General features: G+C 33.0%; 1 protein-coding gene across 1 annotated transcript in view; it reads left to right on the plus strand.

Annotated features, from left to right (window-relative positions):
- LOC143072586 (chitin synthase chs-2-like) overlaps positions 1 to 22,350 on the plus strand; it is a 37,459-nt gene extending 15,109 nt beyond the window's left edge. Inside the window, exons 6-13 of the mRNA XM_076247595.1 lie at positions 9,089 to 9,280; positions 9,707 to 9,834; positions 10,471 to 10,588; positions 12,793 to 12,946; positions 13,799 to 13,933; positions 15,213 to 15,348; positions 16,090 to 16,290; positions 18,524 to 22,350. Of these exons, the coding sequence (XP_076103710.1) occupies positions 9,089 to 9,280; positions 9,707 to 9,834; positions 10,471 to 10,588; positions 12,793 to 12,946; positions 13,799 to 13,933; positions 15,213 to 15,348; positions 16,090 to 16,290; positions 18,524 to 20,256 (2,797 nt within the window). The 3' untranslated portion in view covers positions 20,257 to 22,350. The remainder of the gene's footprint in view (positions 1 to 9,088; positions 9,281 to 9,706; positions 9,835 to 10,470; positions 10,589 to 12,792; positions 12,947 to 13,798; positions 13,934 to 15,212; positions 15,349 to 16,089; positions 16,291 to 18,523) is intronic.
- The last annotated feature ends 3,203 nt before the right edge of the window (positions 22,351 to 25,553 follow it).

The raw sequence follows: 25,553 nt of genomic DNA on the forward strand, positions 1-25,553 counted from the left end.
CATTAAAAATCAATGTACTTTGAAGCGTCGTCTACTTTGGAATATCTGATAAATTGTTATGTAATGAAACAATGTCATTCATTTCATTTTGGGATCGTATAATTGTATGATGTCGTCGTCTGCGTCGTCTGCGTCGTCGTCGTCCGAAGACACATTGGTTTCCGGATAATAACTTTAGTTTAAGTAAATAGATCTTAATGAAATTTTTTCAGAAGGTTCAATACCACAAAAGAAAGGTTGGGATTGATTTTGGGGATGATGGTCCCAACCGATTAGTAATTAGGGTCCCAAAAGGGGCCCAAAACAAGCATTTTTCTAGTTTCAGGATAATAACTTGTGTAGAAGTATTTCAATTGCTCTGAAATCATACCGCAATGTTTAAAACCACAAGTAGAAGGTTTGGATTCATTTTAGGGGCTATGGGCCAAAGTTTAGGAATTAAGGGACAAACAGCGGTCAAAACAAGCATTTTTCTAGTTTCAAGACAATAACTTATGTGTAATTGTATGGATCTCTCTGAAAATGTACCATATAACAAAGGGGAGGCTGGGATTAAATTTTGGGTTAATTGCCAAAAATATGTAGGAATTAAGAAAAAGAAGCATGTTTCTAGTTTCCAAACAATCATGACTATAACTTGTGTTTAAGTGTATGGATCTCTCTGAAATTGTACTACAAGGTTCAATACTGCAATGGAAAGCATGGGATTGAGTTTAAGGGTTATTGCTCCAAGGGGGTTTAAAAAAGTTTGGTGGGGGGGACTTTTTGTTTATCATTTTTTGAAGGGCTTCCTTTTTTTTCAAAATTTTTCAAATTTCGAATTTTGAAAAGTTTTAAGAAGAAATCTTCAATAGCACAGTATTGTGCAATAGATTTGTTAGATCTTTGACCACATTAATTTTGTGACAAAAACCTATATTATGTCAAAAATTTGATCACAATCCAAATTCAGACAGAATCAAGCTTGAATATTTTGACCAAATTTGCCCCAACTGTTCAGGGTTCAACCACTGGGGTCGTATAAAGCTGCTCCCTGCAGAGCACCTGGTTGTATCTCATGCACATACTCATTTCATAATCTCACTCATTAAATGTCACAATACAAAATTTCAATATCACTTTATTTGATATGACCAAGAATTAAAACAAACGCATTTATCAGTACGTTTAGTTTATCCATTTTGCTTATTCACAACCTTCTCTTACTTCATTTGGGTAAAGCTGATGACCGTAACTGCATTCACGGTCATCCCAAGATGTCGGATGAAAAATTAGGTCAGTATCTGTATTGTCTGTTACAGTGTTTCTATATCATTTTCTTTACAAAGTATACATTGATACGATGTAAATTTATAAAAGATTCACACGGAAATCACAAATTACTACCGACAAATGTTCAGGAAACGCGAAATTCGATTTGAAAAAATCGCTAAGATGTCCGTAAATCATTATCAAAATATTTTCAAGATAACCGTAACATAAAACAAGGATGACCGTGATTGGTAAACAGATGACCGTAATTTGTGAAGATTGACTGTAATTTATAAAGGATGATCGTAACTTTTAAATGATGACCCTCAATACTAAGAATATCCGTATTTGTATTCATAGCTTTTTGTTGTGTTTGTCTCAATAGGGGCTAAGTTAGCGGATATAAACATGTTTCATCAATTTATTTTTAACCGGATTTTTGTGACAAAAATGTCGGTTATTGATTTGGGGATGTACGGCGGGCGGGCGGGCGGGCGGCAATCAAATGTTGTCCGTGCATTAACTCATGAACCGTTCAACCAAAGCTTTTAAAATTTTAATATGTTATTACTAACAACTATACGAAGGTCAAGTTCAATAATGGCGATTTTGACTTTTACCGTTCAGGAGTTATGGTTCTTGAAAGATTGGAAAATGGAGTTGTCCGTGCATTTACGCATGAACTGTTCTACCAAAGCTTCCCAAATTTTAATATGTTGTTACTAATGAAAGAATGGAGGTCAAGTTCAATAATGACGAATTTGACTTATACCGTTCAGGAGTTATGGTTCTTGAAAGATTGAAAAATGGAGTTTCCAGTCGTGTCCGTGCATTTATGCATGAACTATTTTACCAAAGCTTCCAAAATTTTAATATGCTGTTACTGATGACAAAATGGAGGTCAAGTTCAATAATGACGATTTTGACTTTTACCGTTCAGGAGTTATGGTTCTTGAAAGATTGAAAAATGGTTTTTCCCGTCGTGTCCGTGCATTTTCTCATGAACCATTCAACCAAAGCTTTTTAAATTTTAATATGTTGTTACTGATGACAAAATAGAGGTCAAGTTCAATAATGACGATTTTGACTTTTACCGTTCAGGAGTTATGGTTCTTGAAAGATCGTAAAATGGCGTTTCCATTCAGGTTGTTGCATTTACTCAGGAACCATTTAATCTAAGCTTTTCAAATTTTAATATGTTGATACTGATGACAAAATGGAGGTCAAATTTGATATTGACGATTTTCACTTTCACCATTCATCAGTAATGGTTCTTGTGATATAGCCAGGACACAAATAAATGTTAATAAATCCGGTTTGCTGTCGTTGTGACAGCCTCTTGTTAATTATTTGCCGTATTTTGAGTTCATGACAATGAAAGTAAATTGCAAATTTCTCGTAAACAACGCAATATTTATTGATAATTTTAAAACAAATTGACTACCGAATTAGATTATTTACCGGATTTGTAATCACATAAGCAACACGACGGGTGCCACATGTGGAGCAGGATCTGCTTACCCTTCCGGAGCATCTGAGATCACCCCTAGTTTTTGGTGGGGTTCGTGTTGTTTATTCTTTAGTTTTCTATGTAGTGTCATGTGTTCTACTGTTTTTCTGTTTGTCTTTTTCATTTTTAGCCATGGCGTTGTCAGTTTGTTTTAGATTTATCAGTTTGACTGTCCCTTTGGTATCTTTCGCCCCTCTTTTATTACCACTGGGTCGATGTCTCTGCTGGTGGACATTTTGTCCCCGAGGACATCATCCGCCCAGTAGCAAAACTACAATTGCATGAACTTACGAAGATCAAACAGGAAACTGGCTCGGACGTCGCCCAGTATAAAAAGGTCCGAAACAGACGTCACCATGGACACGGTGTCGTCTGATATGGCAGGTGTCCCCTCATCACCAGACATGACAAATAACATCAAACACGACTCATTCAGATCATCGTCCTAGTGACAATAGCAATATTACACATATACAGTCATGTTCAGTTCTCCGTAAAGACATTTTGGTTTTTGATGACACAGTACAACACTGTCGCATTTCAAAATGTGAGACCAAAGGCTGCAAAACTTGTGCTATTTTAATTACAGATGCTGAATTCACTAGCAATTTAACCAAGAAATCATATTTTACCAGAAGTTACGATGATCTGAATTGTAAATCGATAAATGTCGTCTACGGATTAGAGTGCAACCTTTGCGGATTGGTATACGTCGGTGAAACGAAAGGAAGGCTAAACAAACGTATGTGCGGGTCATAGATCAGACATTAACTTCAATGCTAACGACATTCTATACCAGCATTTCAATCAGCCCGATCATTCCATCGTTTCTATGACAGTTCGCATTATCGAAAAGATATACCATAGCTCTAACAATCCTAATCTTTCAACGACTCTCCGTAGACAAAAAGAAGACTACTGGATTAGACAATTGGGAACTGCAACACCGTATGGCTGCAATGACAAAATTGATGGTATAGGTATTCTATCTAGTCCTTCGTGTAACTCGGTGAATGTGATGAATATTTTCAACTCGACTCCTCGACGTAGACGCAGTCATGGTCATCGTCATTATACATCACCTTCTCTGCATGATGTCTCTATTAATGACTTGCTGTCATTCATACAAAAGCCGTTAGGTATTCATCACATTCGCACGAAACTTTATTCATTACCCCATTCAAAACTTCATTCTCTGTTCAATTTATGTTTGGAATCCACTGTTACAAACCCTCATTCAAACCAATACAAACTTCAAGCTGTAATTTCGGATATTGCAAGTCACAGACTTTTCAAGCCAGTTCGCATTGGAAAAGATGAAAAAAAGAAGAGATCTTTTCTAAATCTTTCCTTTGCCAACAAAGGTCTCGATGGCGTCAACCTAGGCAATATCCTTCATCATAAATTAGTTCAATCGAAAATATCTCCTTATTTCAAAGACCAGTCGGTACCAATAATTTCTTATACCTATACCAAACCTATTGCATCTAAAATTTTCAATTACAAACGCGTTTTGCAGAATCACGATATTGACGACTTCAAGTCTAAACCTCCTGATTGCACTTGTGCTAGTTCCCAATTCACATATAATCCTGCTGGCCTCGTTATTACCGGTGACCTTAACATTGTTAATAACACTTCTCTACGAAATGTGTTATCGAAAGGTCCGAAATATCGTGAGCCTAAATCCATCAATTGGAAATACAACTTTAAAATTTTGATGGAGTCAGTCGAGGATTATGCCAGGCAATGGGCTAAACGTGAAAAGGAAGACGTAGACACTCTATCCGAATGGATTAAGGCAGTGAGATCGTTAATACAAATAAAAAAAAGAATTAAGAAACTGAATAGGTTCATCAATGCCGATGCTACGTCAATCTTCAAAGACCCAAATGTTGCTAAACACTTATCCGACCTCCATGATAAATATGTTGTTGTCCCGCAGACAAAGCCCCAAATAACATCGTTTTTGTCTGTAAAAGTCACTACATTAATTGCTTGATAAACGAATTAGGTATAGACAATTCACTTGGAAACTCAACATATACCCTCACGACACTTACCAAAGAGGAAATCCTGGATAATCATAGGTCTTTGTTCCTTTGGTATTTCAACCAAAGATGAAGAACTGGATCTTCCATCACTGTATTGGATACCTAAACTACATAAGTGTCCTTACAAACAACGGCATATTGCTGGGTCTTCCAAGTGCTCCACGAAACCTCTTTCTAAATTATTGACATCTAATTTATCAGCAATCAAAGACGGGCTTCAAAGTTATTAAAAAACTGCCTATTCTAGAGGTGGCGTGAAGCAGATGTGGATACTTAAAAATTCCAAAGATCTATTAGAGTACATAAAATCTAACTCTCTTTCATCTTGTAACAGTATTAAAACATTTGACTTTTCTACTCTTTACACAAGTATTCCACATTCCAAACTAAAAGACAAATTGAAAGAGTTGGTATTACTTTGCTTAATAAAAAAAGGGTGAACGTAGATACAAGTATCTTGTCTTAGGGAGGGATAAATCATACTTTGTAAAGAATCACTCTGATTCAAACAAAAAAATTCTCTGAAACCGATATTATCAAGATGCTTGATTTCTTGATTGACAACATATTTGTAACGTTCGGAGGACGTGTTTTTCAACAGACTGTCGGCATCCCAATGGGAACAAACTGTGCCCCTCTACTTGCCGACTTGTTTCTTTATTATTATGAGGCTGACTTCATGCAGGAACTTCTTAGGAAGAAAGATAAGAAGTTAGCAATATCCTTTAACTGTACTTTCCGCTATATAGATGACGTTCTTTCACTAAACAATTCAAAATTTGGTGACTATGTGGAACGCATCTATCCCATCGAATTGGAGATACTACAGATACAGTTAAGTCGGCTTCATATCTTGACTTACATCTAGAAATTGACAACGAGGGTCGGTTGAAAACAAAACTTTACGACAAAAGAAATGATTTCAGCTTTCCAATTGTGAACTTTCCATTTCTAAGTAGCAACATTCCAGCAGCACCTGCATACGGGGTATATATCTCCCAATTGATACGATATTCCCGTGCTTGCATTTCCTATCATGATTTTCTTGATAGAGGGTTACTGCTAACAAGGAAGCTATTAAACCAAGAGTTCTAAATGGTGAAGTTGAAATCATCCCTTCGTAAATTTTACGGACGCCATCACGAGTTGGTTGACCGTTATGGAATAACCGTTTCACAAATGATATCGGATATGTTCCTTACGTCGTAACTACAATCCCCTTCCCTTTCATGAATGGGACCTACCGAATTAGACTATTTACCGGATTTGTAATCACATACGGACGCCATCACGAGTTGGTTGACCGTTATGGAATAACCGTTTCACAAATGATATCGGATATGTTCCTTACGTCGTAACTACAATCCCCTTCCCTTTCATGAATGGGACCTACCGAATTAGACTATTTACCGGATTTGTAATCACATAAGCAACACGACGGGTGCCACATGTGGAGCAGGAACTGCTTACCCTTCCGGAGGACCTGAGATCACCCCTAGTTTTTGGTGGGGTTCGTGTTATTTATTCTTTAGTTTTCTATGTTGTGTCATGTGTTCTATTGTTTTTCTGTTTGTCTTTTTCATTTTTAGCCATGGCGTTGTCAGTTTGTTTTAGATTTATGAGTTTGACTGTCCCTTTGGTATCTTTCGTCCCTCTTTTTTTGACAGAGATACGACGAAAAGTTGAAGAAACAAGAATGTGTCCCTCTGAGGTGTTTCTAGTACATGCCTCATCTACACTATAATTTCCTATGTTCAGTGGACCGTTAAAATGGGGAAAAAACTGTAATTTGGCATTATGATTAGAAAGATCATATCATAGAAAACATGTGTACTAAGTTTCAAGTTGATTGGACTTCAACGTCATCAAAATCCTCCTCGACCAAATACGTTAACCTGAGGTGGGACAGACGGACGAACGAGCAGACGAACGGACGAACAAACGAACGAACGCACAGATCAGAAAACATAATGCCCATGAATCAAACATATGAATATCCGATAATCGACCCTGTGTGTATGGTTCCAGAGGAAGCAGATTAAAATCTTAGTTTGTCTTTATATGTGAATAACATTGCTGTATATACAAATTGACAAGGTTCCCCTCAGTGGTGGATCCAAAAGGGGGGGGGGGTCCGGGGGTTGGAACCTTCTTTTTATTTACCGATCAGTGCATTTGAATGGGGACACATAGTTTGAAACCCCCTTTACCCTGGGTTGGGACCCCCTTTTTTTGAAAATGGCTTAATCCGCCCCTGCCCCTTGTGATATGCTATACGCACAAGACTATTTTAAGGATCTATTTTGCTGGAGCTCGCCTTCACTAGCTTGGTCGTAGTATTTTAAAAACAGGTTCTGTTATTTTACTTGGAAGACAAAATAAAAGACAAATCAAAGACGATATAATATCAATGGGTGTACATCCATTGGCATTTTTAAAAAAGTGCATTTATTATGTCATTACAAGGATTTTCAGAAATTAAAAAAAATCTTTTGGCTTTAAGTTGGAGGCTGTGCAGCACACTTTTTTTTTATTATACTTAAGGTGTCATTTAATTGCGCTTTTGTTGCATGTTTTCCCCACTTTTTCATGTGCATGTCTTGTTGTATGTTCATTTTAAAAATTATACCCTCTACCGTAAAAAAAAGATATATATGGTGATCTTTGTATTGAAAGCACGTCTTATTTTCCCCTACCTATAGGATAATACTCTCATATAAATACGTTTTATATCAACACCATTAACCATTTGATACAAAAAAAAGTAGTTATACAAATACGGATATTTCTTAGAATTGACGATCATCCTTTAAAAGTTTCGGTCATCAATTAGAAATTACGGTCACCCTTTACAAATTATGGTAATCTTTTAACCAATTACGGTCACCCTTGTTATGAATTGCTGATTCTGTTACGGTCATCTTAGCGATTTTTTTAAATCGAATTTCCTGTTTCATGCACATTTCTCGGAAGTAATTTGTGATTTCCGTGTGAATCTTTTATAAATTTACATCGTAATAATGTATACTTTGTAAAGAAAATGAAATAGAAACACTGTAACAGACAATACAGATACTGACCTATTTTTTCTTCCGACATTTTGGGATGACCGTGAATGCAGTTACGGTCATCAGCTTTACCCAAGTGCTTACTTGTCGTAGGGATAACTTTGCTACATATGAATCGAACCTTCAAACCTCTAATCAAATTTGAAGTACGAAGGTTGGAGTTTTTCTTTCTCAAGACCACAAAGGACGTTTTGTGAATGATATAAATGCATTACAACAATATAATAAAATGCTACAAAACAGCAGAAGCAATGACATTTCATCTTACCAATTTACAATTGATAATTTAATTGTAAAGTAGACAAATTAAGGACAGTTTCTCATAGATTATTCCAAAAAACTTCCGTTTTCAAAAAGTCTCAATATAATTTTTTTTTATATAAAAAAACTTGGTGTATGACATTTTGACAAGTTCATGTACGTTTTTCTAATACACGTAATCAAAGTTTACATACCAAATATGTCATTTGACTGTGTGATAGAAATAAGTAAAGAGAGAAGTGATTCAAACTTTTTCTGATGCGAAAGTTTGGTTTTCTCAATTACCACAAACACTTTGCGCATGGATTCTTCAAAACCATGACATCACGCAGGCGATAGCTGTTAAAAAACTTAAAATTGTTACTTTGAAGGGATATTTAGCATACTCTTTTGTTTCTTATGTAAAGTGATGAAGATATATATCACTGAACCTTTTATATGTTGAAATCAAACAATAAAATACAACAGACCAATTTATCTTATTTCATACAGTTGAATTCTAAGTATTTAGACGGTTTTATTTGTGTTTTTGTGTACATGACAATTACATTGTTAATATAAAATTTAACATCATTATCAGATCCACACAAAAAATTATATATAAGACTTAATTGAGAAATACCGTTCTTATGTATTATTTCGTGCTGTCTCCATCTCTCAGAAGTTCAACGTTTCTTGTCAGCGGTATAAATTCAAAACAACACGAGCATTTAATGAGTTCAAGTTATTGAACAAGTGAGTAGAAAATAGTTTCTAAAATAACAAAAATACAGAAAATCAAAGAATTCAAAACGAAAACTCCTTTTACACATGGCAAAATGAAAAGATCAAACACACCAAATGAATGCAAAACATTTGTCATATCAAGATAAATGTCTTTTATACGTTAAATGTAACTTTGGAAGTTTAAATCTAAATTTGATAATATTATTCATATTTTACAGACTGTTTGTTCTGCCTCACTACTGTAGTCCTGTTGCTGACCTCTCACTTCTTCACAGCAGACGACACAAATCAAAACATTTTGAAGATAGATACCAAGAAGACGATTCTGTCAAAACAAAAGTATATATATGTGCAACGATGTGGCACGAAAACAGAATAGAAATGAAACAGATACTTAAAACTTTATTCAGGTTAGTAATTTAATAAATAAAATCATAAAACAGTACAGAAGACTTTTGGTGACTTTTAGAATATATGATATTCAAGTTCTTCCTGTAAACATTTAACAACAAATAAACCTTCTTCAATACATTGTTATTCTATTGATACCAATTTAAAAGATTTAAAACTAGAACTTATTTGAACATACGAAAGTACAATCGAAGATGACATGTCACAAAGAGAGCAACCCGGAAACATAAAAAAACAAATCGAAAGGCCAACATGCAACTTAAGAACATTTGAAACGAGTCCATCAATGTAAGACATGTTGAACCAGATGTTCTTGTGTTTTACATCTTTTAGATACGTTTCAATCGAATAACAATTTGATGAAGAAGGTTCGGTTTTGTTTACTTTGCTTCAGAATGAACTTGACTATACAATTTATTTTGTAGACTTGATATGGACCAAGCTGCACGATCTATTGCTAAGAATGAGGTGTCTTTATCAGCCAGTACTGAAAGTGTTTTTGAATCTGGACTGGACAAGAAAGCGGTTATGAGAGACTATTATGAATTTGAAGGTATAGTTATCCATCGGTAGATTAATACTATGCAAAGCTACTTGAACTTTCAGTGAAGGTTAAAGCTATATACACAACAAATGCTGAACAAGTTTTTAAACGATTAACACATATAATGTTGTTGATATGTTTTTATTGATATCTGTATATTCCAAATGAGCAGTTCTTGATTTAGGATGATGAAGATTACATTCTTACGAAATAAAAATGCAGTCATGGTGCATTTGGTATAAATTTTACTGAAGGAACTTTTTTTATAAGCTTTCGGTAGTGGTAGAAATTATATTAGATTATGACTTATATATAAGGAGGTATGATATAATCCTGAAAAAATTATTGCACAGCAAAGAATTCGAAATGATTTATTCCAACAAAGATATAGAACATAACAAGAAAATTCTAGAGTCCCAAAGCTTAAACATCTGTTTAATGATGCATTGTCTGTAATCATCTCATGATGTAGAAATAGTAGGGACCTTTATTATTTTCAAATTATGAGTTTGAATGTTGTTAAGTATTGTTCGCCTCGCTTTTAAAACTTATTTTCATTTTGGTCTTTTAATAAAAAAAAAGAAAACGCTTTTGATATGAAGTAATGTTTTAATAATTAAACATAACAAAATAATTTGCCCTTAGCACATATCATGTTTGATGATGCCATGGAAACAACACAAAGAAAAGAAGGAGAAGGGAAGAAACGAGAACCAAATGAATTTGTTCAACAATTAATGGAAATAATGTCCGAAGCAGGCATGTAAGTATTGTAATGTGTTTTCCTCTTGTATTTAATGTTTTTTCTCGGTTTTAGTTTGTAACCCGGATTAGTTTTCTCTTAATCGATTTTGAAATTTGAAAAGAGATATACTACTGTTGCCTTTATTTAAACGCGTTTGTTTATGAAACCGTTGATTCGAATGATCTTATTTAAAAATAATCAAATACTCATTATTCATCTTTATCTTTACCTGCTATAAATCTTCTCCAATTGACATCATTGCTATCAAAGGTACCAGAATTATAATTTAGTACACCAGACTTGCGTTTCGTTTACATAAGACTCAGTGACGCTCATATCAAAATAGTTATAAAGCCAAACAAGTACAAAGAGTACGCAAAATCGTGTTTCATTACAGTGTTTTGTCTGATTAACAATTAAAGTTGATTTCTTTTTTTATTCTGTGTACTTTTTTTTAAATCGGTGTGGATCCTGTTGTTGAAGCTGTTTGATCCAGAGTTGAAAAACACAAATACAAGTCATGTTCCTGTAACATGTATGTAGTGATTCCTTGGATACTATGATGTACAACCAAATTGTATATCATTTCCAAATTCTAAAATTTACTGTAATATCATCTGTAACTAATTGATGAACGAAAGTAAAATTATGCAACGTTTTGGAATAGAAATATATATCAAGAGATTGAGAGAGATGATGAATAAAAAGAAACTGACTTGGCAAATATACCCATTAAGGATGTTTGCCTGTCATGTTTGGGGATTTTTGTCAGATTTTCGTAATCCTCTGGTTATATCTGTTTGAATGCCTAAAAAGTTTTGCCCATTAACCCCCATTTTACTTTTTATAAATCTTTTACATGTATAATTATAAGCCATCTTTTAAAGTCTTATTAAATCTTGGTTATTTTTGAAAAGTTTTTGCGAACTGAAACTTGTCAATGATAAAGCCATGATATGAAAAAATCAAGAGAGAACATTTTCCCGACAAAAATATCAATGGCTCGAAAACAAGCACATTGGTCAACTCTTCAACTTTGTATTTGTTTTCCTTTATAACTATTTTGATCTGAGCGTCACTGATGAGTCTTATGTGGACGAAACGCGCGTCTTGCGTATTACATTATAATCTTGGAACCTTTGATTGACCTATATATTTTTATTTGCTTTTTTGGTTCCTGTATTAATCCTCTATCAATATATACTAGTGTTATGAAAAGCTTGTTATTTTGAAACTGAGTAGCGAATCTCCTCAATTGATCATACGACTATAACTTTTGCCAGATGACTTTGTTTAACATCTGTCAGGATTATTAAATATAGCTCTACATACATGATCCTTACCCAATTTGGTTCTTTAGCCAATCAGTTTAGGAAAATATGGTTTTCTCATCACACTTATGTCAGTTTAACCCAGGTAAAGTAAACACAGCTTTAAAAGATGGAAACGTGATTCCGAAAAGTAATTTCGACAAGACATAAGCGCTAAAATTTCCGTTATGTATGCCTATCAACCATAACCAATAGCGATCGTTTGTAGAGGGTCGTCCAGTAATCAATCAAGTTTCAGAACTTTTTGTGTTTCGGCTTCAAAAAAAGATCTATCATATATGATCAAAAGTATCAATGATTGCGTCTAGCAGCCTAGTTATTTAATTTGATTAGAACCAAATGAGAAATATTAACATCATTCTTGTCAATTATGATTAAGATTTGTAATTAATTTTGTAGACTATTATTGGGAACTACAAGTATGTGCCATGCGCCACCATTTTCCAACGATCTTCGTCTTATCGCATTTTAATGATGATCACTAGTGACAAAAAAATGTCGAAACGCTGATCAAAGTCTTTACCAAGGAGTAGATTATTTTTGAAAATTTATCAATCAAAAGACAGAAAAGATAGTAAATGTTTATAATGCAAGTAGAAAAAAAATAGTTATAGGTACAAGACCTTCCATTCCTTCTTGAGAGTAACCTACTTAGTCGTATATGAAAATATCAACAGTGACGATAATTTGAGATAGAAAAGAGAAAGTTTCATGATTCCCATTGGAATTGTGCGGGACATCACGATTTCATATTCATCTCTGCCAATTGTATAAAAATATAGCAGGATTATTGTAGACAGGTTAAGCGTCCACGGCAAAAAAAAGGTTCTGTTCAACAATGAATAGACAGTTAAAAGAATAATGTTATGACTTATGATGCTTTATATTTAGGGCCGTTTACCAAGTACCAATCAATCTTGCACCTCCAGACAAGCTTGCTACGCCATATGGTGGACGTTTAGTATGGACGTTTCCAGGAGAGAATAAACTTGTGGTACATCTCAAAGATAAGGAAAAAATTAGACACAAGAAAAGATGGTCACAGGTATATATAGGAATAAAAATCATACTGAAACAATAAACAAAATCCATTATTAGATTTTGCAGAATGTCTTTGAAATGGATAGAACTACGTTTTTAGTAAACGAACTTCATTTCAAGACAAAGCAAATGAAGAATTTTACCCTTTTTTAATTTTTTTTTTGCCTCTAATCTTGATTACAATGTTAGAAAAACAGAAAAATTATTTAGTATAAATGATCATCAAACCAAGATAATAAATCATCAGTAATGTAAGATCAAATAAAAAGAAAATTATAATCATGAATTATATTGTAGTCCACAATGCCACAGAGATACAAGTATGCCCTGGTTAACGACACAAGAGCTTCTAGATCAAATAAAAAGTTTAGTAACTTGAATATAGTTTTTTTTCAGTCGGTTGAATTAAAACTATTATCTCTAACGCGATTAGTCATTAAAATGTTTTTATGAATTTTGGTGATCAGGAAAAGACAAGAAAATATATAATGTCCAACAAACAGTCGATACTAAATGTGTGATCCCAACCAATTAAAGTTTTTTGTATGGCATACAACCATTAAAGACTGAATACTATTGCACATTAATCTTTTCTATAATATCAACTATATGTATGTATTATTATTTTTTTAATATCATGTGTTTTATATTGTTTTTGTCTCCGTGTTCATTTTCAGCCACCATTGACGTTTGTCACAATTTAACAATTCCTTTCAGATTTTACGAACAGTTAACTTTTTGACTACTCTGTATACAACTAAGAGTTAGACATTTGTCTTTGACCGCTGTCAAAATAATCTATACAAACTTATATAACAGTACTGACTTGACTTAACCAAATATTACTCGATTGCAGATTATGTACTTGTACTATTTGATTGGCTATAAATTAGTAAACAGCGAGATACAGCAGATGAAAGAAAAAGTAAAGGAAGATTTTGAAAGTGTGCAGTCAATTTTTGAAAGGCTTCCAGCAAATTTAGTTCAACAGGTAATAATGCATCTTTTGTCAAACGTTTTTGACATTTTAACCTAGAAAGTTCGTTTACACAATGGTGTTAATATAATGGAATTTTATGCGTGTGTCATACAAGTGAGAGGATTATCTATCAATACCAGGTTTAACTAACCATTTCTACACCAGAAAATGTCTGTACCAAGTCAGGATCATGACAGTTGTATTCCATTCGTTTGATGTGTTCGCGCTTTTGAGTTTGCCATTTGATAAGATAACAGTCTGTTCCTCCTTTGAGATTTAAAAATCGTTTCCAGTCAAGGAAGATATGCATTCCTCATACAAAGCTCTAACCCCGGTATTTGCTATACTTTATGCACTTTTAGTTGGCCAGATATTTAAAGGTTGTATTAAGCTATTGGTTTTCGAATATTTTGGCCTTAATCATCACCAAATAGATAACAATTGTTCAAATGCGTATTCGTTGCAGTAAAATGTGTATTCATTTTTATTATTACTATTCAATCATCAATCGCTTTTACGTCTAATTATTTGGATATAGGAAGATGTGGTGTGAGTGCCAACGAGACAACTCTTACCCATATTACAATTTATAAAAGTAAACCATTATAGTTCAATGTACGGCCTTCAACACGGAGCCTTGGCTCACACCGAACAACAAGCTATAAAGGGCCCAAAATAACTAGTGTAAAACCATTCAAACGGGTAAACCAACGGTCTAATCTATATAAAAAACGAGAAACGAGAAACACGTATACATTACATAAACAAACGACAACTATTGTACATCAGATTTCTGACTTAGGACAGGTGTAAACATTTGCAGCTGGATTAAACGTTTAAATGGTACCAAACCTTCTCCTTTTTTCTGAAACAAAAGCATAACATCACAACATAGAAAAACACACGATAAAAATCAATTGGAAGGCTAAACTCAATCAAAAAGTTGTTTGCTTAAAGCGTCTCCAAAATTAAAAATGTATTCATGCTTACTTCATCAATCCGGCTTCAACTGACTTGGAGATAATACGAATCTATTTATTTTCACTTTCGTTTCTCTCTATTTTTAATTTTGACTTCTTTAAATTATAGATTGATGCAATGTACATACAACTTTCAAAATTGTACTTTACAAAGGATTATATATCTTTCTATTTTCTTTTTTTGAGTCCTTACATAAACAAACATTGGTAATTCTGTGTGAAGTCCACTTCAGTTTTTGTTTTCAATTAGTTATAATGACGTTGTGTTTGATATAGTAGATTCAAGTCGTTTCTCTTTCTTAACAATGCAGGCGGAGAACACCTATGTAATGGCTTTAGATGGTGATGTTGACTTTTCTCCAGAAGCACTACAGCTACTCATAGACAGAATGAAGAAAAATACGAAAGTTGGTGCGACGTGTGGTCGTATCAAACCTGGAGGGTCTGGTAAGACACTTATGAAACTTCAAACACCAGGATATGATGATAAAAATTGTTTCAACTTTTAAAATATATTGAAACGTTAGATTTGATTATTTTTAAATGTACTGTTATTTAGAACAAAAATCTATTTCAATCATGTTGACAAAAAATTGATAGTTTTCGTTATAAAACCTATATACATATACTTTTTTCTGAAGAACATTCTTTGATTTGTCCTTATTTAGATAAAGTTTACCTTTTGTTAATTGCTCGCTTCCAGGAAGCAATTCGCCGACATATTTTCCGTATGAAAAGTGACCTTAGCGTGACCCATCTCGTAAAAATCCGGTGATCGCAATATGCATGGATCTCTCATTGAAATAAACTATTATCTGATTGTACATGTTATACAAGTGCTCAATAGTCATGCTTCTTTGTTGATTGTTTACTATAAGGTGACAATCGGTATACTTCGGCTTCAAAACACGACAAATAATTAGCCGACATATTTTCACATCATAACAGAAAGAGAGGAAAAATTGACGATTGTACGATATGTTTGCGTAAAAAATGATTAAATAGTGCACAGAAGACTTAGTTTATGATAAATACATGGATTGGATCAATAAATGATTAAACATTATTTTTCACCAGTCACTCGTTTCATATGACTTTAAATTTTGAAATTGTATAATGTGAAATATATTTTCAATATTTTCAATAATTTTGTTCGCTGAAATTTAATTACTTTTTTCAAAATTTTAGGTCCAGTTGTGTGGTATCAGAAATTTGAATATGCTATAGGACATTGGTTACAGAAATCAGCAGAGCATGTTTTTGGTTGTGTGCTTTGTAGTCCCGGATGTTTTAGTCTGTTTCGGGCAAAAGCTTTAATGGACGATAACGTCATGAGAACATATGCCAAATTACCAACAGAACCTAAACATTATTTGCAATACGATCAAGGTAAGGGTATTACCAATGTGTTTTTCAACTGATCAGGAGGAGCCTACGTTTTAATTTGCACAATGACAGTCTATTTGAAGGAATTTACAAAAAAAATACTGGACACTTCATTGATGAGTTAATCCTTAAACACCCATCGATATATGGACTGGTTTATTATGAGCGAACCGGTAAAACTCCGCCCAGTCAAGTGAAATAAATCGAGTAATACAACAATTTGGTTTTTATGGTCGAACTTGTAAAAAAAATGTTTTTAAAATTTCAAAATGACTTCTAAGGAAAACATATTAAATTTATTCGTTTAGTGTATGTTCACTTGTGTTAATATGCTTTTGATTGAGTTAAGCCATTTCAATTAATATTTTATAGTGTGTATTTTTATGCTGTGATGTTCTACTATTGTTACAGCTAAAGGGTGTAGGTTGGTACATATTAAAATGTTTAAACCCGCTGCTTTTGTGTGTACCTGTCCTAAGTCAGAAAATTGATGTTCAGTAGTTGCCGTTTGTTGATGTGATTCATTTTGGTCTCTTGTGGACAGTTGTCTCATTGGTAATCAAACCACATCTTCTTTTTTATATTCATTAGTGTTTCTTGTTCCTCATTTTTTTCATATAAATAAAAACATTGGTTTTTGGTTTGAACGGTTTTACACTAGTCATTTTGAGGCTTTTTCTAGCTTGCTGTTCTTTGAGAGCCAAGTCTCCGTGTTGAAGACTGTACTTTGACCTTTATTTTTTTTGTCTGTTACAAATTGTGACTTTGATGGAGTATTTTCTTATTGGCACTCATATCACATTTTTTTATATCTATATTCTGTTATTGCTTTATTACAATATGACTTTTATGGCTTTAATAGGCATATACATAAAAAGTATTCCAATATTTTTATTGACAAATTAATGCGTTTTTATTTTTAAAAGGACTTATTTATAGATACAATAAAAAACCCATAAATACTTAATTGATATAAACTACTGTAATTATGTATACTTATTTAAAGACGCACAGCTATTAATTATAAGAAAGCATGTTTCAGTACATCTGGTATCCTAAATAGTGATTTTCTTATCCCAGGCATAGATTACCGTAGCCTTATTTGGCTCAACTTTTTGGAATTTATGGTCTTCAATGCTTTTCAACTTTATACTTGTTTAGCTTTTTAATCATTTTGATCTGAGCGTCACTGATGAGTCTAATACAGACGAAACGCGCGTCTGTGGTATCAAATAATAAGCCTGTACCTTTGATAACTAAAACAATCATTATATCACTTTACTATGATTCCATATTCCTTAAAATTTTTGATCTTTATCTTCTTAAACTGATGTTTACCAAACGTTCTTGAACATATACATTCGTTTAATTATTTAATTATACTGATGAGATAAAACCAAGTCCACTACATTTAATAGTTTATTCACGCCTTTTGTGATAAAGGACTTTCGGTTTAGAATTTTCCTTGGAGTTTTTGTTTTGTTTTGTTGTACTATCTATTTCTCATATAAGTCCACCTCTTCAATATCAGGAACCTAGATCATATTAAAAAAGACATTTTCTTAAAATACATGTACATTTGCATTATATTCTTGCTTTTTATCGAACTGTTTCTGAAGTCTTTAGACGTAATCAGTGGGATGTGTATTAATCTTATATACACTTTGTTCACAAGTTTCAATTGACATTGAGCTAGCTTTCAGTAACTGCAAGCACTCTAAGATTGATACTTTGTGTCTTTTGCCGTTTAGTTTCGTTTTCTTTTGTGTGCTTTGTTTCAATTTGATGAATAAAGCTATTTTTATCTGAGTGTGGAGTCTATTCCAATCCTATTCTATCCTGAACTGTCACACAATGATCGGATAAAGGAAAAAGTAGAGTGCTTACAAACATGTTTCAGCTATCAAAGGTCGTACTCTAACCCATATTTGATTATATTAAAGTCTTTTGGTCTTTGGTGGATAATTTTCACATCAACAGTCATACAACTTTTCCTTCTTTCTATATCAATCCTTTTGAGGGTCAAATAGAAAATACCTTGTCTCGATATAATGGTGATAACACTGCCTACTGAGTACACCCAATGATTGTTATTTTTTTATCTGGTTTAATTTTTCTTATCGTTTTTGTATCATAAATTTTTGGAAGTTTCTTTATAATTGTATAAATCATAAATATTTGCAATGTCTGGTGAACATATTTTTTACTATGCTAAATCCTTATTCCCACTTTTCAGGTGAAGATAGATGGCTGTGCACGCTCATGTTACAACAAGGTTATCGTATTGAATACTGTGCAGCTGCGGAGGCATTGACGTTTGCACCAGAGGAGTTCCGAGAATTCTTCAACCAAAGAAGAAGATGGATGCCTTCTACTATGGCAAATATATTAGACTTACTTATGAGCTACACCCAAACGACCAGAAACAATCCGAACATATCATACCTTTATATCTTCTACCAGGTTATTTTGTTCCTGTCGTCCGTCTTGGGTCCGTCTACTGTATTACTTGCAATGCAATCAGCAGTCAGAACTGTTTTCAGCACCTCGGCAGTAGTTGCATACATCGTTACATATGCACCAACAATTCTTTTTATTTTCATTTGTTTAAAGTTCAAATCACAGACACAGCTAACAATAGCGATGATATTGAGTGCAATATATGCAATGTTAATGATGGCGGTTATAGTCGGAACCATTGTAAACATTTCAGAGGAAGGGTTTTTCACTCCGTCTGCTGTGTTTATGTATGTCTTAGTAGGGGTTTTTCTTATAGCCGGACTTTTCCATCCCCATGAACTAACTGATTTGTTTTGGGGAGTTCTGTATTTCATATGCATTCCTGCTGGTTACCTATTCTTGATTATCTACGCGATTTGCAACTTAAATAACGTGTCTTGGGGAACAAGGGAAACACAAACAGCTGTTTTAGAAAACCAAGTACAAAAAACTCAAAAAAAGACGACTGAGGATGAACTTGGAGTTGTTTCTGGTGAGGTCATTGAGGATATTCTTAAGCAAGTTAAAACAAGCAAAATCAAAGATGTTTCATGTCGAGATTTAGTACCGTCAATTTTTCAGTGGATTAATAACTTGATAATCCTGCGTTCTTTAGAAAGCGTGGTTAGTATATTTAAAAATGTTGATGGAGAAGAATATGATAACGCACCCTTGATGCAGAAATCAATGAGACGGAAGAAGAGGAAAGAGTCGACCGAGGAGGATAATGCAGTTGACGAAGATTCTTGGGCAGACCAACATGGTACAATTAAACGCCTTAAACAAGATGAAATAAACTTTTGGAATGAACTGATTGTAAACTATCTTGCACCATTGAATCAAGATAAAAAGAAAGAAAAGGCAGTTGCTGAAAGTCTGAAAGACTTCAGAAATAAAGTAGCTTTTGCATTCTTTTTCGTAAATGGTCTATGGCTTGTTATAATGACGGCAATGAATGAAGTTAAAGCAGTATTGAATATTAATATACCAACAGTTGATGGGAGTACAATTACTATTGAACCACTTGGACTTCTCTTTTTAGTCATATTCGCAATTTTATTATTTATGCAATTCTTTGGTATGATCCGTCACCGATATGGAACATTCTTGCAACTTCTTGCGGCAACAAATTTACGGAGTAAAGATTCTGATCCAGAATCAGTCATTCGAAAAATTAAAGAACTATCTTATTCTTCAGAACCAGATTTCGTTGTTCATAGCAATAGAAAACCCGGTGGTAAATCATACGAAACAAATGTCTCTCCGGAAGAAATAGACGATATCTATGAAAATTTTGCTCACCACAAGAGGGCAAAAAATATTGGAAAGTCTATCAAAAGACCAAGCCCACATGTAGGCAACAAACCTTTTGACTTGAAAAAGACATTCCGACGAAACGTAAATCACATGACACGTAACAACAAAGAACACAAAATGAGAATTGTTTCAGATAACGAAGAAAGGTTATAGATCCTGATTAAGATCATTTTAATAAAAGCTATTGACGTCTCTTTTCTGAATACACACTGGCGAGTTGAATGTAGATAAGTTATTGTCTGAGCATAAAAATCACATTATTTGCAAAATCCTTTAATAACTATTCAATAATGAAAGACTATGCATTATATCGATTCATTCATAAAGTAAATTTAGTGAATTCATGCATTCTCAAACTTCGACCAAACTCTTTTGTCTGGAATACGTTTTGATTTTATTATTTTATGTTCACCCTAGGCCGATACCGAATCCGAAACCGAGACCGAAAGCGAAAATAGTAGTGAGGTAAATGTTAAATGTTTAAATCTTTAATTAATGCAATTCTGTTACTCTATTATATTGTGTGAAATTTGAATACACTAGAGGGAGTATTACTTCAATTCATCAATTGACATAAATCTATTAAAAAACCAAAGTGAAATTTAACGAGTATTAAATATTAAAAATAATTACGCAAGTTATATACAATTAAGAATAAACATACATAAATGAGAGTATAAGACGGATGAACAAAGGAGCGGTACGAATGAGCTAGCAGAGTAATCTTTTAAAGGTTTTGATTGGGTAAAAATGTTACCCTACATTTTAACAAATGGCTTAAATGCTTGATGTTAGCAAAATTTAATTCATTAAGATATCCATGAAATTATTCATTTAGCTATCAATGAAATTATTCATCAATCTATCCATGAACTTATTCATCAAACATTCAGATTAATGATAACATGGCCTTAAGCTGACGATTGGGAATCTATGAAAAGTGATTGACCAGAATGGGAAGCGGTATTTGAATCTATTGCACTTCCAAAATGATAAATCGCTTTACAAAAAAAAGCATTGTTCTATATTGGACATTGACATATACAATGATTTATACGCAAGTCATAATAGACATAGGAAAGAAGATAAGATACATCAAACCTTGTTTCCTAGGTCAAAGCAATGACGCAATGACTTACACATTGACGGATGTGATCGGTTCACACGAGATATTTCCGTTTCCTCGTGATTGTGACTTACTTGGCGATACCATATATCTATCTGATCCTCATATTGCAACATCATATACTTTCATGCAGCTACCTAATCAAAATGCAAACATCTGCGGTCAACGCAAATGTTTCAATTAAAAGATTCGTGCAAGAAGAGTTTAACTTGAACATTTCATTAGACGAATGAAAATAATAGGTTCTCTTCATAGACATAGTCAGAACGATATTGCACATACTGTAACAAACCTTTTTCATAAGTTCATGGGAATTAATGAATTACAGTACATAGTTATCAAAGGTACCAGGCTTATGATTTAATACGTCAGACGTCCGTTTCGACTACATAAGACTCATCAGTGACGCTCAGATTAAAAATAGTAAGAAAGACAAACAAGTACAAAGTTGAAGAGCATTGAGGACTCAAATTAAAAAAAGTTGTGCAAAATACGATTAAAGTATAATCTATACCTGGGAATTGAAAATCCTTAGTATTTTGAATTGTTTATACTTTTGAAGTAATACTTCATTATTGTATTCAAATTTCAAACAATACAATGAAGTTTAAGGGGTGAGACAATTAACATAATGAACATTTATCATTTACCTCACTACTATGTTTGGTTTCGGTATCGGTTTCGGTTTCAACTTCGGTATCGGCTTATGGTGAACATGTCTAATACTCCGACTACGATTATGTTTGAAAATCTGTCTCTCCGTCTCAATTTCCAAAATCAGTTTATTATTTTAATTTATGAAAGTTCACCATGAAATTGCGGTGTCACGTGTGAACATCTTAGAATATGTGCTAAGTTATGATAATAACGAAGAATTTAACATTTCACACGGCAAAGAAATGCGATAGGTCGAGCTGATGTATCCATTATATGCACACATTTTCATTTTCCTTTTAAAGTAGATACTTTTATTAAATCTATAATGAAATTATACTGATTATGGCTTTTTTTTTTACTATAAACTAGCTATATGTAAACCTACTATTAATATGTAATCCAGATACATGTTATATATTTGTTTTAATTCTAAGTTGTATCAAATAAAATTATACATCTATTAATCTGACTTTTCTAACTAGCACGTGAAACTTTATTTTAAGCATTAAAACAATAAATAATATAATCACGGATTTCGACAAAAAGTATATTTAATTTCACTAGTACTGTTGAAACTTGATAAACCACTCGTCTTTCCAAACAAACAAGATGACATACATTATCAACACTGTTTTATTTATTCGAGCGTCACTGATAAGTCTTTTGTAGACGAAATGCGAGTTTGCAAAATTTCAATACTGTTATTTATGATGAGTTTATTTGTACATTAAACTTACAAAAGTAGCAATATACATTTGAAAAAGGATACCCGTTGAATATAAAGATAAGTGTAGGTGCGATATGATTGACAATGAGACAACTCTCCACAAGAGACAAATGACACATTTAATTTCCCCGCGGAAATGACTTATTTGGTGCTGTACACTGTTCTTTGTCTTTTTAATCTCGACGCTTAATGTGTATTTATTCAAACCAAAGTTAACCTTTAATCAATCTTTATAAAGCCTATGACATAAAAAAATCAATCAATGATTTGTGACATACTTTACAAATCCTTGATAAAACTATGAAAGGTTAAATCATTATATAGAAAGACGTGTTATTCGGCTATAGAATTAAATCAGAATAGGATACAAATGATATCATTTTCGACCTCACAGTACATGTTCCTGGAATAACTACCATTAGATAGTGAATTCAACATGAGCACAAAAAAATCTAAAATGGTCAGAATAGAACAACCACAACCTCTAAAGGTTTTTTTTTTGTGTGAGGTAGTTGTTAATTAACTTAAGGTAAACACAACGACGTTATTACATGAAGAGCTAGGTTTCCATATATTTGTCACACGAGCTAATTTTTACCAAAAAAAAGGTGATTTCTCAATTTTCTATTTAACTGTTTTGAATGTATTCTATCTATATTAACATCTATGAAGGATTATGAATATTAAAAGATTTGTGAACAAAATTCCGTATACTTTATACTTTTTCCTAAAACATTACAAAATGAGAACCCCTTAAACATGTAAGATTTTGATTTATTTCTCTATATCTCTATAAAACCATAACAAAACTCACTGTAAAAAACATACGAACAAATGTTCTTTGTTGAGTAAGAATTATTTCATTCATGTCGGCTTTATGGTGATTTGTAACAGTAAAATACAAAGTAACAATTTTACAACTTTGACATTCAACTTTTCAACTCTTCTTGCTTTATGTGATGACTGCACAATACAAAAAATAAAATAAGTGATAGATATGATAGGTACATGTATAACAAATACGTAAATCCAATTGTTGTTGCTTCCAAAATAAAACAACAAAAACACATGAAAAATACCAATGACTTGTGTGTCTTTTTGTTTTTAGTATTCACAAGTATTTTCATTTTTTTTTAATCATTTAACAAATACGCTTGATGGGTTTTTTAAACGTTTGTCATTCACATTCTTAATCTGCTGTAATACAACAAATGCGAAAGAAATTTAATACGTAGATACGAAGAGTGAGTGTTGGATGCCGCTAACATGTTTACTCTGCCAGATTCTATATGTGCAATTTCTTAATTAGGAGCCTGTTATTAAGTGGTTGTCGTTGTTGCTATACTTGTTTTTCGTTCATTAATGTACAAGAATTAGTCCGTTAGCTTTCTAAACAAAAATTATTATTGTTTATGCCCTTTGTTATTTACATCAGTTCATGTCAAACGGGTTTAAAGTTAGAGTAAAAAAACCTAGGGTAGACACCACACTTACGTATCTCAGTCCATTTGATTTTTTCGATTATAAAACTTTTGAAACTACAATATTATACATTGATATGCGAACATGGGAATCATATATGGTTGAACGTCAACGTAATTAAATATTATAGAAATATCGTGACGTCTAAAAAATAAATATTTAAGAAATAATTCATGGGGACTTGAATTTATACGAACTTTACCACGGGTTAGCCCTTATTTGAATATTGTACCACGAGCACAAACAAGGGGTAACATAGCGGCATAAAGGGCAAACCTGTGGTAAAATCAGTTTTAATTCACGCCCCCATGAACTATTTCTTAAATATTTATAGTGAAGACATAATATTTGTTTTGGTCGTTAACTGTGATTAACTATTCCTCTGTTTATTCTGTCATTTTTGTGGCTCCAAATTACTGTACGTATGCCTTCATTTGATTCACATACGAAAAATGAATATTGAACTCATGATACAACACTTACTTAACGCTAAAAGATGCGTATATTACTGCCATTTCTCAATAAACGAGGAGGTTGACGAATGATCATGGAGAAGAAATAATGAATAAAGGCAACAGTAGTATACCGCTGTTCAAACTCATAAATCCATGGACAAAAAACAAAATCGGGGTAACAAACCAAAACCGAGGGAAACGCATAAATATAAGCGGAGAACAATGACACAACACCACAATGTAACACACACAGAAACGGACCAAACATCAGACAAAATCCCACGAGAATAACAATATATCTGTATCTGTTCACTTTGATTATAAATTAAACATCTGGTGAAAGTCTGCTGCATCAATATGCATTATGGTAAATACCAACTACTAATATTTTTTTATTTTTTTATGACCGATGCACTTTCCTCGGATACCTCAGTGGAACATACGGCCCTCAAAATGAAAAGTTTTACACTGGTCATTTTAGGGCCCTTTACAGCTTGCTGTTCTCTGTAAGCAAATTACTACTTTGACCTATCCTCGTTTATCAGTTTCTTTGTTGTTACTTGGATTGGAGAGTTAAATTCGTTGCACTTATACCACATCTTCTGATTTATATAAACAATAATTATGGACATACGAAATTGTTTGTCTCATAAAAATGTATGAGAGATTATATACTTTATGTATATGTCTATCAAGAATCAAGTATTTTGTTCAGAAATATTTAGTGGTGATGTTGAAGTCACCCTGAAGTAAACCATATGTCTCCTTTCATTCGTCCTACAAATGTTCAGATTGATTTGATAAATAAGTTCGATAATTGAGAACACTCAAATTGGACATTAAATGAAATATAAAAGTCGTTTATCAGCCGTTTGCTCTTATATATGTCAATGTCATTTTAAGATTACAATAGAACATGTGTATATGCTTTTCTTAGTTTTAGGTATGGATTATTATTATCGTGTCAAGGACGTTGAAGTGTATATGTTGTGTACAAATTATA

The sequence above is a fragment of the Mytilus galloprovincialis genome, chromosome 4, assembly GCF_965363235.1.
Source record: "Mytilus galloprovincialis chromosome 4, xbMytGall1.hap1.1, whole genome shotgun sequence".
Lineage (NCBI taxonomy): Eukaryota > Metazoa > Mollusca > Bivalvia > Mytilida > Mytilidae > Mytilus > Mytilus galloprovincialis.